This window comes from Tamandua tetradactyla, chromosome 4 (genome assembly GCF_023851605.1).
Source record: "Tamandua tetradactyla isolate mTamTet1 chromosome 4, mTamTet1.pri, whole genome shotgun sequence".
NCBI lineage: Eukaryota > Metazoa > Chordata > Mammalia > Pilosa > Myrmecophagidae > Tamandua > Tamandua tetradactyla.
Genome location: NC_135330.1, coordinates 27,812,863 through 27,827,892, shown reverse-complemented (window position 1 = coordinate 27,827,892; position 15,030 = coordinate 27,812,863). Strand labels below are relative to the sequence as shown.

Below are 15,030 nucleotides of genomic sequence, written 5' to 3'. Positions count from 1 at the left end.
GACCCAGCACCATGCCTAGCACATATAGGCATTTACTAAATGTTAATTAAGTGTCCATATGGCTCAGTGAATGAATGAACTTAATCCAATCCCTGATGCAGTTAACTCCCTGGAGACGGTATATGCACCCTTGTCTTTTTTCCTGCAGATATTCACCAGATCACCCCCACTCCTTTTACAGGACCCCCTCACCTGCCCTCTTTGAAGGATCTTCTTTACAAGATACAAGTCTCATGACTCCTACAAGCTGGAACAATAGGTTTGAACAGTATACTTTCAAATCAGGACTTCTGTACTTCCTGTTTCTTCCAAATGGACAGTTCTTCCTATAGATATTTATTTACATGACTCCCTCTCTCATTTCATTCTGATCTCTTCTTATGTCAATTCATGAAGGTTGCCTTTCCTACCACCCTTTCTAAAATGGCACCCCTAATGCCCCCATCACTTTCTATCCCCTTGTCTTGCTTCACTTTTTGCCAGGGCCCTTATTAACACCTATCTGACATATTACATATTTATTTTCCATATTTTGATTTCTTTATGTAATTTCTGCATGCCTCCCACGACTAGAATCCCCCAGTCCTAAAGACAGTGCATGTGGGCAAAGGGTAGCACTCCTGTGTTTGTTGAGCACAGTGGTTGAGCAAGAGACTTTACAATTGTCTTTAATCAAGGGTGGCAATTGACCCTGAGCATTCTGGCATCCTATGGGACAATTCCTCCCAATTGTCCAAGATGCACATGGGACTCCTCAGGGTGTCCAGGGTCTGAATCATCCAAAAACTTAGACACAGCTTCAGTCTAGAAAGGGCTTATCTGTCTAAAGAATAAAGAACTCTCTAAATTCCTGCTACTGAAATAACAGCTTCAGGAGTCTTCAACCATGCAAAAAGGTGCTGTATCTATCCTGTGAACAGTGTTGCAGCAATCCCAGTGATGTTGATTTTTTTTTTCTTGCTGTTTAGGAAAAGGGAAATATAAACAAACCTGCCTTTTATTCTGATTCATTTGAATTAACGTAAGCTCTCCAATAACTAGTAAAAGTAACAATACTTTTGGGTTGATTTTTTTTTTTTTTTCATGGGCAGGCACTGGGAATTGAACCCAGGTCTCTGGTATGGCAGGCAAGAACTCTGCCAGTGAGCCACCGTGGCCCTGGGCTGTTTGTTCTTTAAGAAGTATTTCAGTTACATATATATTTAAGCAGTTGCATATATATTTTTAACTGTCTCCTGATCTCCCAATGGAATTCTGCTAAGTATCTCCCAACCAGCTTAACTCCCTTACATGTACTCCTGACACACACCCTGAGGCTCCTGCTCTTGTACCCCACGTCCCACCACTTCAGGACTGAGTGGGGAATGATCAATCTGTGGATGACTGGTATAAACATTTTGTATCCTGGTCTAAGGGTCAGGGTCACCTTAGCTCTTGATAGCCTGGAGATAGCACCTTGTCTCAGAAAATTCCTCTTTTCCCCCCTCCTTTGATTAGACATTATGAAATTTCTCTCTTTCCCTAAAGAAAGCTATGAGAGAAGAGGTATTGGACTGAGCAGAAAGAGGGCTAGAAGTTTCTGAACATTCAACTTGACCAATTATGTTCACCTATTTCTACTTCTTGGTTTGGTTAATTGGGGTGGGGGTGGGGAGAACTACTGAGATAAAGTTCTCAGTCAGGTATTTTCTGGCCAAGTTTGAAATTTATGAACAGGCCTCCGTTTCCTTCTTCTTTACAAGTGGAGGAGAGAGTGGGCAGAAAAGGTGGGCCATACTTTCCCTGGGTCTGACTGAACTTTAAAACTTCTTTACTAAATAAACAACACTGGGCTCTTTCCTTTACTTAACCCTGGGAGCTGGTCATCAGCCTTTAACCTCAGTCTTCCTCTCCTGACCAGTTCCCTCCCCCTCTGGAACCTCAGACAGATTTAGGGGAAAGACCAGTTTTCAGAGAGATTGCTTCAGACCACACTATCTCCACTCACCCAGCCCTGTGGAAGATTAGTGACCATGTTTTCTACTGGGGAAGGAACTGAAACTAGAAAAAGGTAAGAGGGGTGAGCTTTCCCTTTGCTTGTCTTTATTGGGTTTTCTGATCCCCGAAGGACTACAAAGATGACCTGGAACACTTTCAAGAAGATCAGGCCCTCTCTCTGGTGGTTGCAGTCAAAGACTTGTTTGGAAGACGTCATTCCAGGCACCATCCCTCCCACCCCCCTCTTGGGTTAAGGCCCTTCCCTAAGCCACACCTTAGACCCAGGAAACAGGTGGGATATCTTCCCTTATGGAAAGATGCTGTGCCAAGCGCCCATACTCAGGGCAGTCCAGGGGATACTCTGACGGAACTCCCACAGCCTGCCAGACATCTGAAAAGAAGGCAAATTTAATTTATGGGGACCACCTAACAAATTTTTTTTTTTGCCTTCTTTCATTCAGTTTGTGCCCCTTCAAGATCTTGGTGAACTTTGATAAAAGGACCTCAGCTCTATTTCCTTTCTTCACAATGAGACTCCCCCCACTCCCCACGGTGATAACACAAGTACTCCCTTCTTGATCTGCACTCATAGGAGGTCAGAAGTGAGGCTGTGTCTCTCCCATCTTAGCCTTTCTTTGTCCCCATCAGCTTCCACTTATATATGCCCTGGATGCTGCAGATGTGGTGTTCCTCAGACATAGCACTGGACAGGGTCCCTGTCTGCTTGACTTGCCTCCCTGGTACCCTGTACAAAGCTGTCAGAGCCACTTCATATAAAACGGGCTTCTAGTATTCTTAGGGTGATTCCCATCCAGGTTAGGAAGCCTCTATGACTACATCAGTAATGAGCATTTGACTGGTCTCCACTTTGGCACATCAAGAAACAGGAGCATCACAGCCTTCTAAGAGGTCAGTTTTATTTTCTTTTAATTGCATTTATCAGAAAATTCTTGCTTACGTTGAGTCAAGGTCAGCCTTTCCATAACTGTCACCCATAGCTCTTGCATAACATGTAAGGTGCTCCCTTTCTTCCTTCCTTGGTATCCTTACTGCTCACCCCAGTCACCCCTCCGATTGTCAGTGCCCCTCCTAATATTCATTGTCCAGACCCAAGCCCAATACTTGGATATGTGTGGCCTGAGGAGAGAAGAATTCAAGTGAGAGCAAAGGTATTTGTTAGGGGGTCTGAACACTGAACATCTCTTAGGTAAAAGTACAATCTCTCTGGTGTTTCTGGAAGCCACAACACACTGTTGCCTCATATTGAACTGCTGATTGACACAAACTTTTCATATATTGAGCCAAATATTCTGTACTATTTACTAGTGCAATCGATTTTTAAAAAACATTTATCTCAGTTACATTTTATCTTGGTTACTGGATTTTAGTTCCTTCTTCAACATGCTGCAATCGTTTTAAATTTCAACATTGTTATTAGTCTTGTTAACTCATCCTCTGAGCTTTGTGTCAGCCAAGGATTTGATAGACATGCATTCCATTTCTTCAACCACATTGCCGATAAAAAGAAATATAATGGGGACAAGTACAAGAACAGAGCCAGGTGGCATATTGCTATTGACTGGCCCTCAAGTTGAAGTCATTTGGACCTTGGGAGGATATGCATTTACCTAATTGTATTAAAATTCATATTTCTCTTTATTGTCTACAAAGATATTATAAGTGATTTTATCTTTGGGTTTGTTTCATGGGGTGTCCCAGTTCTGCTAATTTGCCAACCAAGTTATCTCATTCCAAAAAAAAATTACCTTAATTTATTGTCAGTGAACTCATGCTAAGGGCTGGTGATCATTATATATATTGTTAAAAGACTCACAAACCATCTTTTAGATAATTTTTTGGTTTGTCGAAGACTGGCATTCGGTTGGGCTCTATGTATTCACTGGGGTCAATACTTCCCCTTTTTCTGAAGTTTACCTGTTTCTAGTCCTTCACCATGTCTCACATTCTCCAGAATTTCTCTAAAATCACTAATGTCATCTTGTCTGTAAGTTTTTTGGGCATGCATAGCAAGAATTTCTGTAGGCACCTTTAACCCATTTGACAATGGTCAGGTCCCTCTGACCATCTCTGGGATCTGCAAGATGGAGCTTAACAGTCGCTGGACTAGCATTCCTTGCTGAGTGATGTTGAGCATCATTATCTATATCTCTTGGGGCAGTCTCCTCATTCGTAAATATTAAGCCAGACACATCATCCTCCCGTGTTCGGCATGAGAAATAACTATAGATCAAAGCGCCAAGCATGCACCAGGAACATATCAGCACTTAGAAAATGGTAGTTGAATCTAATTCTTGGATTTCACTTCTTTACCTTACAAACTTTGTTCCATTCTTGCCAGTTTGAAAGAGGAAGTGAAGTTTAGTTAACTTTGCATCCTTTCTCCAAAGGATAGTATGTCTTTGTCTTGTTCATTTCTTACTGCTTTTTACCCTCCTTGCTATCTCCTGTAATTTCTACCAGCATCTGCTCATTCCCACCCTTGTGTTTCCTCCTCTTGGATCTGGGTCAGAGTTTGTTACATGATCTTTTAAAATGGGCCCAGCTGAAGGTGTCTTATGAGACCCCATCTACGTCTTTATATGTCTTCCCCTTCTCTTCTCTCTGGGAATGACAATATTGTCATAATTTACTTTTTTTGCTCCCCTTTCTCCTAGCCACATCCCTCTTACAGTGTCTGGCTGGGGCAGAATATATTTTTCTTTCAAGTCTGGAATCCATTCCCGATTCCTACCAATACCTTGCCCTTGCCTCACGTAGCCTAGGATGTTATGGTCATTTGATTTTCTCAAGATTTCGTCACTTCAGTTCTTAGTTAAACATAGGCCTTAAAGTAGCAGATTCTGCTTCCTTCTCAAACTAATAAGATTATTAGTTCATCAAATCAAGAATATTGCAGATGTTTTTATCAGAACCTACTTCCAGTAGGATTCTTAATCACCCAAGTCCCCCAATCCTCCCTGTCTTGCTCATATTGCCAGCACTGACATCATTTCGATTATCTGCATCACCCCCCAGATGGGCACTCTTTGGAAACACTTAGAAACTCACACCTTGTTTACCCTCCAGTATTTCACCATACTTCCTCCTTTAGGACCACAGATTTCCTTAAAAATGTACACCTAATTAACATAAGCTGCCCTTCTGCAAGTTCTGGTGTTTGTTTTATAAGCACAGTGTACCCTTCCACTGTCCTCATCACGAATGTCACCTAACAATTCTCAATTACCTCTCTGAGATTTTACTTGTTTCCTCATATTAAAATGTGAAGTTACAGTTTCCCTCTGACAAAAATTGTAAGCAGAATTAAAGAGGCCCTAAGACACTCATCTATCTAAGAAGTCAGATACTTGTTCCTGGAATCCTTTTCTGGTGTCTTCTGGTGGTATTGCCTTCATGCATTCATTCAACTGTGCTGAGAAGTGCAAGATGTGGAGAGGTCAGCCAGGGGTAGGCAGGCAGATGAGATGGTATTGGGGCAGGGAGAAGTGAGGAATGGAAGGAAGTCTGGTATGGATGTACTTGAATATGCAGGTGGGGCAGGCTGAGAATGAGGGTGAGGGGCAGGTCACAGAAAGTCTGGTTTCATCAGTTTCAGTTGAGAAACTTCTTATGGCTCCTCCTATAACCAAGAACACTGTGGTTGTTATAACCTACAATTTATAAACTTGGACTTCCTTTAATCCCCCACAATCTGCTCTCAACTTACCTCCCCAGTTTTGAAGACAGAATGATGAAGTGGAAGATCTGATGAACCTGTGTTTTAGAACTGGTTCTGCCACTAAACAGCCAGTTTCTGCATGTGTAAAAATGAGGGAGTGGGACCAAAGGATCCACTTCATTTGATTCTAAAATTTCCAGGTTCATCAACTCAACCCCATAATACAAACCCTTCACTCCTGCCCAAATGGTGCCCTCTATTCCCCATACAACCTGGATTAGCTTATCTCAGGGTTTTTCCTAATTCTGCCATTCAAAAAGCACTTATTAAGAACCTGCAATGTGGCCAAGAACTTCATGAGGCACTAAGGCTTCAAAGATAATCCTACCTTACTGAAGGCCCAGACTAATAAGGGACACAGGCTTCTAAACAATAAGGACTGCAATGTAGTAACTCCTCTACAAGAATACACAACAAGTCTGGGGAGGTCAGGTAAGGAATGCTTCATGAGAATGTGACAACTGAGTGTTAAAAACTAAAGGAGAGGAGGGTTGCATGGGTAGCTCAGTGGTAGAATACTCGCCTGCCATGTGGGGAAACCAGGGTTTGATTACTGATCCATACACCTTCTCCCTCCCTGCCCCCATCACACACACATACACGCACACACACACACATACACACACACATTCAAAAATCAAAGGATTTCATTAGACAGGCTAGTGGAAGGAGGGTATTCCAGCCTGTGGTGTGTGGATAGGTGGGGCAAGTGAGAAAAAGCATCCAGTTAGGAGAACTTCCAATGGCCTATGGCTAGAATGCAGGATGGGGGCAGAAGAGCTGAGGTTGAAAAGTCAACCAGGGCCAGTCATAAAGGGTCTTGCTTGTCATTTCAAGACTTTGGACTTAATTACGTAGACCATGGAGAACAATTAAAGACTTTTAAGCAATGGAATGATGTCACTGGACTTATGTTTTAGAAAGGTCACCTTTTCAATGACATTAAGGAGAATGGATTGAAATGGGGTGAGACAAGAGGCAGAGAAATAAGTCTGGAAGATGTTAACACAGCCAGGTAACAAAAATGATGAGGGCCTGAAGGAAGGCGATGGCAATAACCAATGAGAGTAAGGAAGTAGAATTAATGGAATCTGGGTTTTGACTGGATGAGGAGGGTGATTCCCAGGTTTCTGGATTGGATAACAGAGTGGATGAGGGTCCCATTCACTGAGTTGAGGACACAGAAGGAAAAGCAGGTGTGTGGGTAAGAGTTGCAAACGCCATTTGGCCATGTCTGCTAAGGAACTTGTAGGCATCCAGGTGAAATTGTTCAGCAAACAATGGATCTGGAACTCAGTGGAAAGTTGAGGCTAGAGCATGAGATTTGGGTGTCTTTGAGCACCTAGGTAGTGCTTTTGCTTAATCTGTTTATTTCTACCCCTCTTTACCACTGAAATCCCTTTTATACTTAGATCAAAATCTTTCCCATCCTATAAAGACTGAGATGGTATAATCTAAAAAAAAATCCTTCCCATCCTTTAACATCCAAGTTAAACTCCATCCATTTATGAGGCATCCCATAAGCAAACTTGATAGATGGTTCATTTAGTGCCCTAATCCTGACATTCATTGAGCATATTTTGAGCAGAGAGCAAAGTTCTCTGCATATTTTTCATGTGTGTGTCACATCTCATCAACCAGAAGTTTTGTAGTCCTTATTTCTCCAGTGCCTCTCAGCATTGAGCCTTGGACACACAATACTTTTAATAACCATCAATCGATTCAAACTCCAACATGACTATGTCCAAGCAAGTAAGAATACCCTGGGTTTGACTTGTACCTGGACCCTTGTACTTTGTTCAAAGATTTTGACCCACCTCCTAGTCACATTAGGTGTACTGAATCCTGTGCTTTACTGGGGCAAGTCTGTGGCAGGCAATGAGGGAAGGGGATCTCCCAGTTTGGCTTAATTCAGCTTTCTGTCTTCCTGTAGGAAGGTATGTCTTCTCTTCCTGCTGTTGGTCAAACTCTGGGGCTGTACGACCTGTCACAAGAGTCCTGTGGAGGACATCTGCATGGCTAAGCCCCGGGACTTTCCTGTGAATCCCATGTGCATTTACCGCTCCCCAGAGAAGAAGGCAGCTGAGGATGAAGGCTCAGAGCAGAAGATCCCTGAGGCCACTAACCGGCGGGTCTGGGAATTGTCGAAGGCCAACTCCCGCTTTGCCACTACCTTCTATCAACACCTGGCAGACTCCAAAGATGACAATGATAACATTTTTCTGTCACCTTTGAGTATCTCAACAGCTTTTGCCATGACGAAGCTGGGTGCCTGTGACAACACTCTCAAGCAGCTGATGGAGGTACAATCCAAAGTCCTCTACTTAGCCTACTTGGTAGGATCACCTTTTAGGTTTCCATAAGTCTAATGACTTCTAAACCAAGACTAAAGTTTACCAAAGGAGCTACTTATGGGCTATGATTTCCTTTAAAAACCATTTTCTTTTTTTTTAAATTAGGAGTGGAATTACTATCTGGATGCATGCTTTCTACATCTGAGTTCCCTCTTTTGGATTATCTTAAAATGGGAGAAGGCCTGCTTCTCTTCTTATTCTTTCATTTGAATATTTATTCATTCACCTGGTCATTTGTATGTTTATTCATTCACCACCTCTTCTGTGCCAGGCATTGTACTGGATGGGGATTCCCAGTTCCTGCCTTAGGGGACCCTACCATCTCATGAACTCAGGCATATGGGCTCTTGGGGTGAAGATTCTAGGACCATATGTTGAGATTTGGGGTTCAGAAAAGACTTAAGTTGTGACAGCCTTTCCTGGCTCTGTGCAGAATTGATCATTTAAAGTCAGTGACTCAGTTTCTCCCCTTTTGCTGGGAAGCACTTGGGACAAGATTGAAAGAAAAGTCATGGATTAAGTAACCACTGATATCACTATAATTATAATAAGCATGAATGGAAATCCTGATCATTAATCTCCCCATGGCTTGCATGCTTGGTTGGGTTCCTTGATGTTGGATCACACTTGGGAAGCAAAGATAATCAACGGGGAGGTATAAGGATCTTCAGCATGGTAAAGAGTATTTACTTGAATCGTAGACACTAAAGTCTGTGGATCTCAGGAAGGTTTACTTTTACTCTAGTGGTCATATTTCCACTGAAACTCATCATTTCTGCTCAGTTCTCTGGGATATGTTAACCAAAGCCTTCACTGCACAAAAGAAACTGTAGCTATCTGGGCCCTCAGTTAACTATGACAGACATTGGTATTGGTCTCAAAGCACTTCTACACCCCCCCATGTCTGTCCCTAAGTGAGATCTTAAATTTGACCCTTCCTACAAGAAGGTCAGTGCAGAACACTGTTCACAAAACAAGCATATCTTTTGGTTCATCCTCTTCTGTGAAAGAGATGAACAAGATGTCAGATGTTGGGAAAGTGGGGTGAAAGTGGGGTGGGACTGTCTTTCTCTGGAGAAAATAGAATCTCAGCACCAAGCTTTTTGGCCAAAGGCATCATCCCCCACTATATCACCACCCTTTTCATTTGGCTTCCACAGGTGTTTAAGTTCGATACCATCTCTGAGAAAACATCTGATAAGATCCACTTCTTCTTCGCCAAACTGAACTGCCGACTCTATCGAAAAGCCAACAAATCCTCTGAGTTGGTATCAGCCAACCGCCTTTTTGGAGACAAATCCCTTACGTTCAATGAGACCTACCAGGACATCAGTGAGGTAGTATATGGAGCCAAGCTCCAGCCTCTGGATTTCAAGGTGAGTTGTACATGTCCCTGATTCCAAGACTGAGGAAGTACAGAAGCAGGGTCCAAATGAACACTACTGTGCTATGTGATGGCTGATGCAAGTCAGAGCCCCTGGAATACTTATTCTTGCTTAAAACTCAAGAAATCAGCCATTGCATTCAATGGCATCTATGGCTTACAATGCAGTGGTGTCTTTGAAAAAGTCAGATAAATAATAAATTTTTCATTTCATCTATCAAGTTAAAATAAATACTAAAGGGCATTCTGGAGATACCCATTCTATAAGATAACATTGCCAATTTTTTTAAGTTGCATAGTCAAGTAAAATTGGAGTATGTTGTGTATTTTCCTCTTGGAGATTTATAAAGCATATGAGTCTATTAAATGGTCTGAGATGTCTTGCAATAAAGAAATCTGTTGACTTTATTCAGTCAGCATCTCTGAAATCCATTGACTACATGGGACTTCCCCCCCAACTCATTAGTTTCCCATGGAACATATATTGGAAACTACTTGCATGAATTCAAGTTTTCAAAAGTCAAAGAAGATATTTTTGTTTTCTTTTTTTTTAGACTTTTTTCCCTACATTTTATATTTCTTCTTTTTTTCTCTTTCTTTCCTTTTCCTTTCTTCTGTTTAATATATATTATCTATATGCAAGATTCACAGCACTATACTAGATATGCGGGATTTTCACTGTTTGGGTTGGAGAGATAATTTCTTAACTGAAAGGCTGGGAACAGCAGAGGGATGATCAGCAAAATAAAATGCTGCATGGGTAAATGGAAAAGCTAGCTGAATAGTACAATGGGTAGTTTTTGTTTCTGTTCCCCTTAGGGAAATGCAGAGCAGTCCCGAGTGACCATTAACAACTGGGTGGCCAATAAGACCGAAGGGCGCATCACAGACGTCGTTCCCTCAGACGCCATCAACGAACTCACTGTCCTGGTGCTGGTTAATACCATTTACTTCAAGGTACTCAAAATGGCCTAGGAAAGACCCTAGGGAGTTCCTCTTGCCTTCCAGCCCACACTCTCCCACACCAAGCAGAAGTTTGGGCATGTGAAGATCCTTTCTGAGCAATAGTTCATACATGACTGAATGGACAGGCAAATCTGCTAAGAGCCCAGAACTTGTAGGGTCATATCTGCTGGGCTGAGGCCCAGAGGGGCCTGGCAGTGCCCCTGGCTCAGGGTAGAGTATGCACAGCTGCAATGTGTACATGGTGATTGTTGGGGATTAAATCATATTCACACACACACACACACACACACACACATACACACACACATACACACACGAGGCATGTTCATGTCCCAACCACCTGCCCTGTGGGTATGAGCCCATTTGTAAATAAGACCTTTATTAAGATGTCATTAGTTAAGGAGTGACCAAACTGAATGTGAATGGGCCTTAATCCAATATGGGTGAAGTCCTTACATGCGAAGGAAATCGGACACAGAAAGAGAAGCTATAGGGAGCAGCCAGAAGCTGGAAGTCAATAAAAGCCAGAGGAGAAAGGAGAAGATGCTGCCATAAGACATTGCCATAGGCATTGCCATGTAATGGAAAAGACAAGGAACTCCAAAGATTGCTAGCCAGCCAGGAGATAATGACCCAGAGAAGAGGCAAGCCTTCTGACCTCTAAAACCATGGGCTAAAAAATTCCTGTTGTTAAGTCAACCCATTGTATGGTATTACAGTATTTGTTTTAGCAGCTGGAAAATGGAAACTGATTTTCATATACATATATATGAGACAGGTTCTGCTGTCTGGTTAGCTCCATTTTGAAATCTGGAACAAAATGACAGCATCCATCAGCAATCCTCAGTGATGAGATTTTCTCCATTACCTGAAACAGCCTCTCAAATGTTCCCTTGCTATAGCATCCAAACTTCCAGGTAGCAGGCTCACCTCAAATCTAGCAAAGACCTTGTTATTTGACCAATATGGACTAATCTTCTGCCTAGAGTCAAGAGTTCTAATGTCTGTTCTAGCTTGTTTGTATTTGGGAAGGAGGATGGGGGGTGGGGAGGTGGGGAAGTGGGACTAAACAAATCATTGAGACTCAGGAGGACCACCAGTTTAAATCAGGTGGACCTATGACACATTTGTCCATCCTTTGACAATATGAATTCTCTCCCATGGGCCCCAGGGATTTTGCCAGTTACTGCTGTCACCAACCACTTTGTCTCTTGGGGTTTCCCTCTCCCTGGTAATGGAGTAGGTTGCATTTTTGCAATGTGTTTGCCCTTTAACTTTTACAGAACACAATGCCATTTATTAATCTCTTGACCTTCACAACATCACCAGTGAGACGATGGGCACCTCAGAAAAATGATCTGATTTAAATCCTGACTTCCATTTCTAACTGTGGAACTTGGAAGCTACCTGAGAACTTTTTATGCCCCAATTTCTACACCTATAAAATGATAACAATGGTAAACCTACTCTGCAGGGTTGCCGAGAGGAATGAATAAGTATATGCATTTAAAATGCTTATGGCAGTGCCTGGCACACAGTAAGCATTCTATAAATATTAGTGATCATTAGTTCCTAATTTTACAGATGAGAAGCTAATACTCAGAAGAGTTAAATGATTTGTCCCCAAATCAAAGCGCTATGAAGTGATAAGGAATGGTAATTGTAACTCGGAAATGTCAAAGGGGTGTCTTATTCCTCAGAGACCCTCACACTTTGAACAGGATGTCAACCAGGATTCACCCTCTGCCTGACAGGGCTTGCAGGCAATTCTCGGGCCATCTGTTTCTGGCCTTTCTTCAGCTGTGGCAGAGACTAGCACCTTGGAGGGTGGCTGTCAGGGAAGAGGCTGGTGGAAGGCAGAAAGCAAAAGGTAATTAAAGTTAAACTTGAGATCTGAAGAGAGACTTGCAAGTCTTGGTTTTAGTTTTTATTTTTTTGGTTTATAAAGGCAAAAAGTCAATGCTGCAAATCTGGAAAATACAGAAAAGTACATAGGAAAAAAAACCCCCACAATCCCATCACTTTGACACAAACCTTTTCATGTACTTTCTTCCAATTTTATGTAATAATGTGAATATTTCCTTTGTCAATAAATATTCTCCTATGGGTGTTTTAATTCTTCTTGCCTTGTAATTCTTGCCTCTTCTTCCAGGGCCTGTGGAAATCCAAGTTCAGCCCTGAGAACACAAGGAAGGAATTGTTCTACAAGGCTGATGGAGAGACATGTACAGTGTCTATGATGTACCAGGAAGGCAAGTTCCGCTATCGGCGTGTGGCAGAAGGCACCCAGGTGCTCGAATTGCCGTTTAAGGGTGATGACATCACCATGGTGCTTATCTTGCCCAAACGTGAAAAGAGCCTGGTCAAGGTGGAGCAAGAACTCACCCCAGAGTTGATGCAGGAGTGGTTGGATGAGTTGTCGGAGACGCTGCTGGCAGCTCATGTGCCCCGCTTCTACATTGAGGACAGTTTCAGTGTGAAAGAGCGACTTCAAGATATGGGCCTTGTGGACCTGTTCAGCCCTGAAAAGGCCAAGCTCCCAGGTGAGTGGAAGAAGGATGTTCCTCCTTTCTCTGTCTCCGAGGAGGTCTGATCAAAGGCCAAAAGTTGGAGAAGAAAGAATAGAAAAGATCAAAGAAGGATGTTCCTCCTTTCCCTGTCTCCAAGGAGATCTCATCAAAGGCCAGAGTTGGAGAAGAAAGAGTAGAAAAGATCAGAGCCAGGACACCTGGGTTCTAACCCCAGTTCTACTGCTAGCTCTCTCAAGGCCTCAGTTTCCTTGTCTGTAAAAGAGGGAGGTTGCTCTAGGATCTCCATGGACTCAGCTGGCACTGGCATCCTACAGGTCTGTAACTGATAGAGGAGATGGGACCGGGTGGAATTCAGAGCAAAGAGACAGATATGATTAAGAGCTAGTGATGTCTGGGTCACACAAAACTGGCATAGCTGACATTTAATAGTCCTTTGCCTGATTCCAAAGGGCTCATATATTGTCATACCTGGACAGAAATATCTAACCTTTTGTGATTGTGATATTCAGTTTGGTGTTTGGTTAATTTGGTTCTTTCAACCCATTATCCTTTAAAATATGCATTAAAATATTTTTAAATGAAACTCATAATGTTCGGTGATTGAATCGACCTTTACTGACTGTCTTTAAACCAGGTCTGAAAACAAATTCCTCTCTTAAAAATGTTGCCATACTAGAGAGAAAAATATTCTTACTAGATGGAATGAATTTTTCTCTAGGAACAGAATCCTCTCCAGATCTGAAACATGAAATTAACTTCATAGGTACCAAATTGAACAAACACAGAATATTTTATTATTTTTAGCATGTATTCACTTGGGGGTGTCATTAGGTGAGTGTCCAGTATTTCCTCCTACTTTTTACAAAAGCTCAAAAGGGCCTCAATTCAAATGGAATTTCGTTCTGTGGGTTGAAGCCAAACTTGTCCCATATTACAGAGCTTCACCTTCTCTGGTCTTTCTTTCAGGTATTATTGCAGAAGGCCGGAATGACCTCTATGTTTCAGATGCATTCCATAAGGCATTTCTTGAAGTGAGTCCACCTTCCTTTGCTCTCTCTTCCTATGCTGCTTTTCTGCTAGTACATGGATATCTCATTTGATTTCTAACTGTGGAGTTCTTGCTCCATTGGCTTTTATGGTATAAAGATAACAGATGCAAGAGGAGCAGGACACAACTATGGTGAAAGATACGTTTTGATCTCCATTATCTGTAGCTCCCTCTGCCCTGTGGCCTAGTTCAGTGCAGCCATCCCCTGAAGCCCCTGTAGTCTAATTGTTCTGACTTCCCTCCCCCACCTCTCCTGCAGCAGGTCAAGAACATAGAATAGGAAGAGAAATGTTTTGAGCCTGGATTCCTGGGGAACACCAACATTTGGAGAGGGTGACACACAGAGGAAAAGGAGACAGCAAAAGCCACTGGGAAGAAATTTAGAGGGAAGAAGGAAGACCAAGAGAGTATATGGTTATGGAAACCCAGATGGGAGTACTAAGAGAACAAAAAGTGTCTAGGAAGATTGAGAAATGACTATAGGTTACCTTTCCCTGAGGAAACGGAACACAATAGTGGAGGCACATGCCTAATTGGAATGGTTGAAAAGCAAATGGAAGGTGAGGAAGGGGAGCTGTGTGAGTGTCTTAAAGTATATTCCAGAGGACTAGAGCACTAGATTACACTGCAGAAAACAAGGTTAGATGGTCGAATAAATGCATATCCTCTTATTGGGAGATTAATAATGCACACTGGTGTCTTGGAATCTGAGAAGTCCTATAGTGGAGAAAACTGTTGAATATTGCTTAACCTAGTATTTCCCCAATTGATGTACCCATGAAATCTTTTCTGGGGTAATAATTATGCATAGCCAGTGGGACTTCTGGATCTCAAACAAATACTGACCTATGGACCAGGAGTTTAGTCATCTGGGGAACTGGACCTTTGGAGATACTGGGATGGGGCTGAGAATCTGTGTATTTACAAAGCTTCTCAGGGGATTTTGATTTACAACTGGGTTTGGGAACCACTGATAAAGACTATTCTTTAGGGGGTAAGAGGGCAGTTTATGAGGGAAAGAAGATGGACCA

At 42.3% G+C, this 15,030-nt stretch overlaps 1 protein-coding gene across 1 annotated transcript in view; it reads left to right on the top strand.

Moving 5' to 3' along the window:
• Positions 1-1,887: 1,887 nt before the first annotated feature.
• The window catches only part of SERPINC1 (serpin family C member 1), a 14,300-nt gene continuing 1,157 nt past the window's right edge, over positions 1,888-15,030 (top strand). The window contains exons 1-6 of the mRNA XM_077157014.1: positions 1,888-2,050; positions 7,650-8,019; positions 9,231-9,446; positions 10,274-10,411; positions 12,573-12,963; positions 13,918-13,982. Coding sequence (XP_077013129.1) covers positions 2,013-2,050; positions 7,650-8,019; positions 9,231-9,446; positions 10,274-10,411; positions 12,573-12,963; positions 13,918-13,982 — 1,218 coding nt within the window. The 5' untranslated portion in view covers positions 1,888-2,012. The remainder of the gene's footprint in view (positions 2,051-7,649; positions 8,020-9,230; positions 9,447-10,273; positions 10,412-12,572; positions 12,964-13,917; positions 13,983-15,030) is intronic.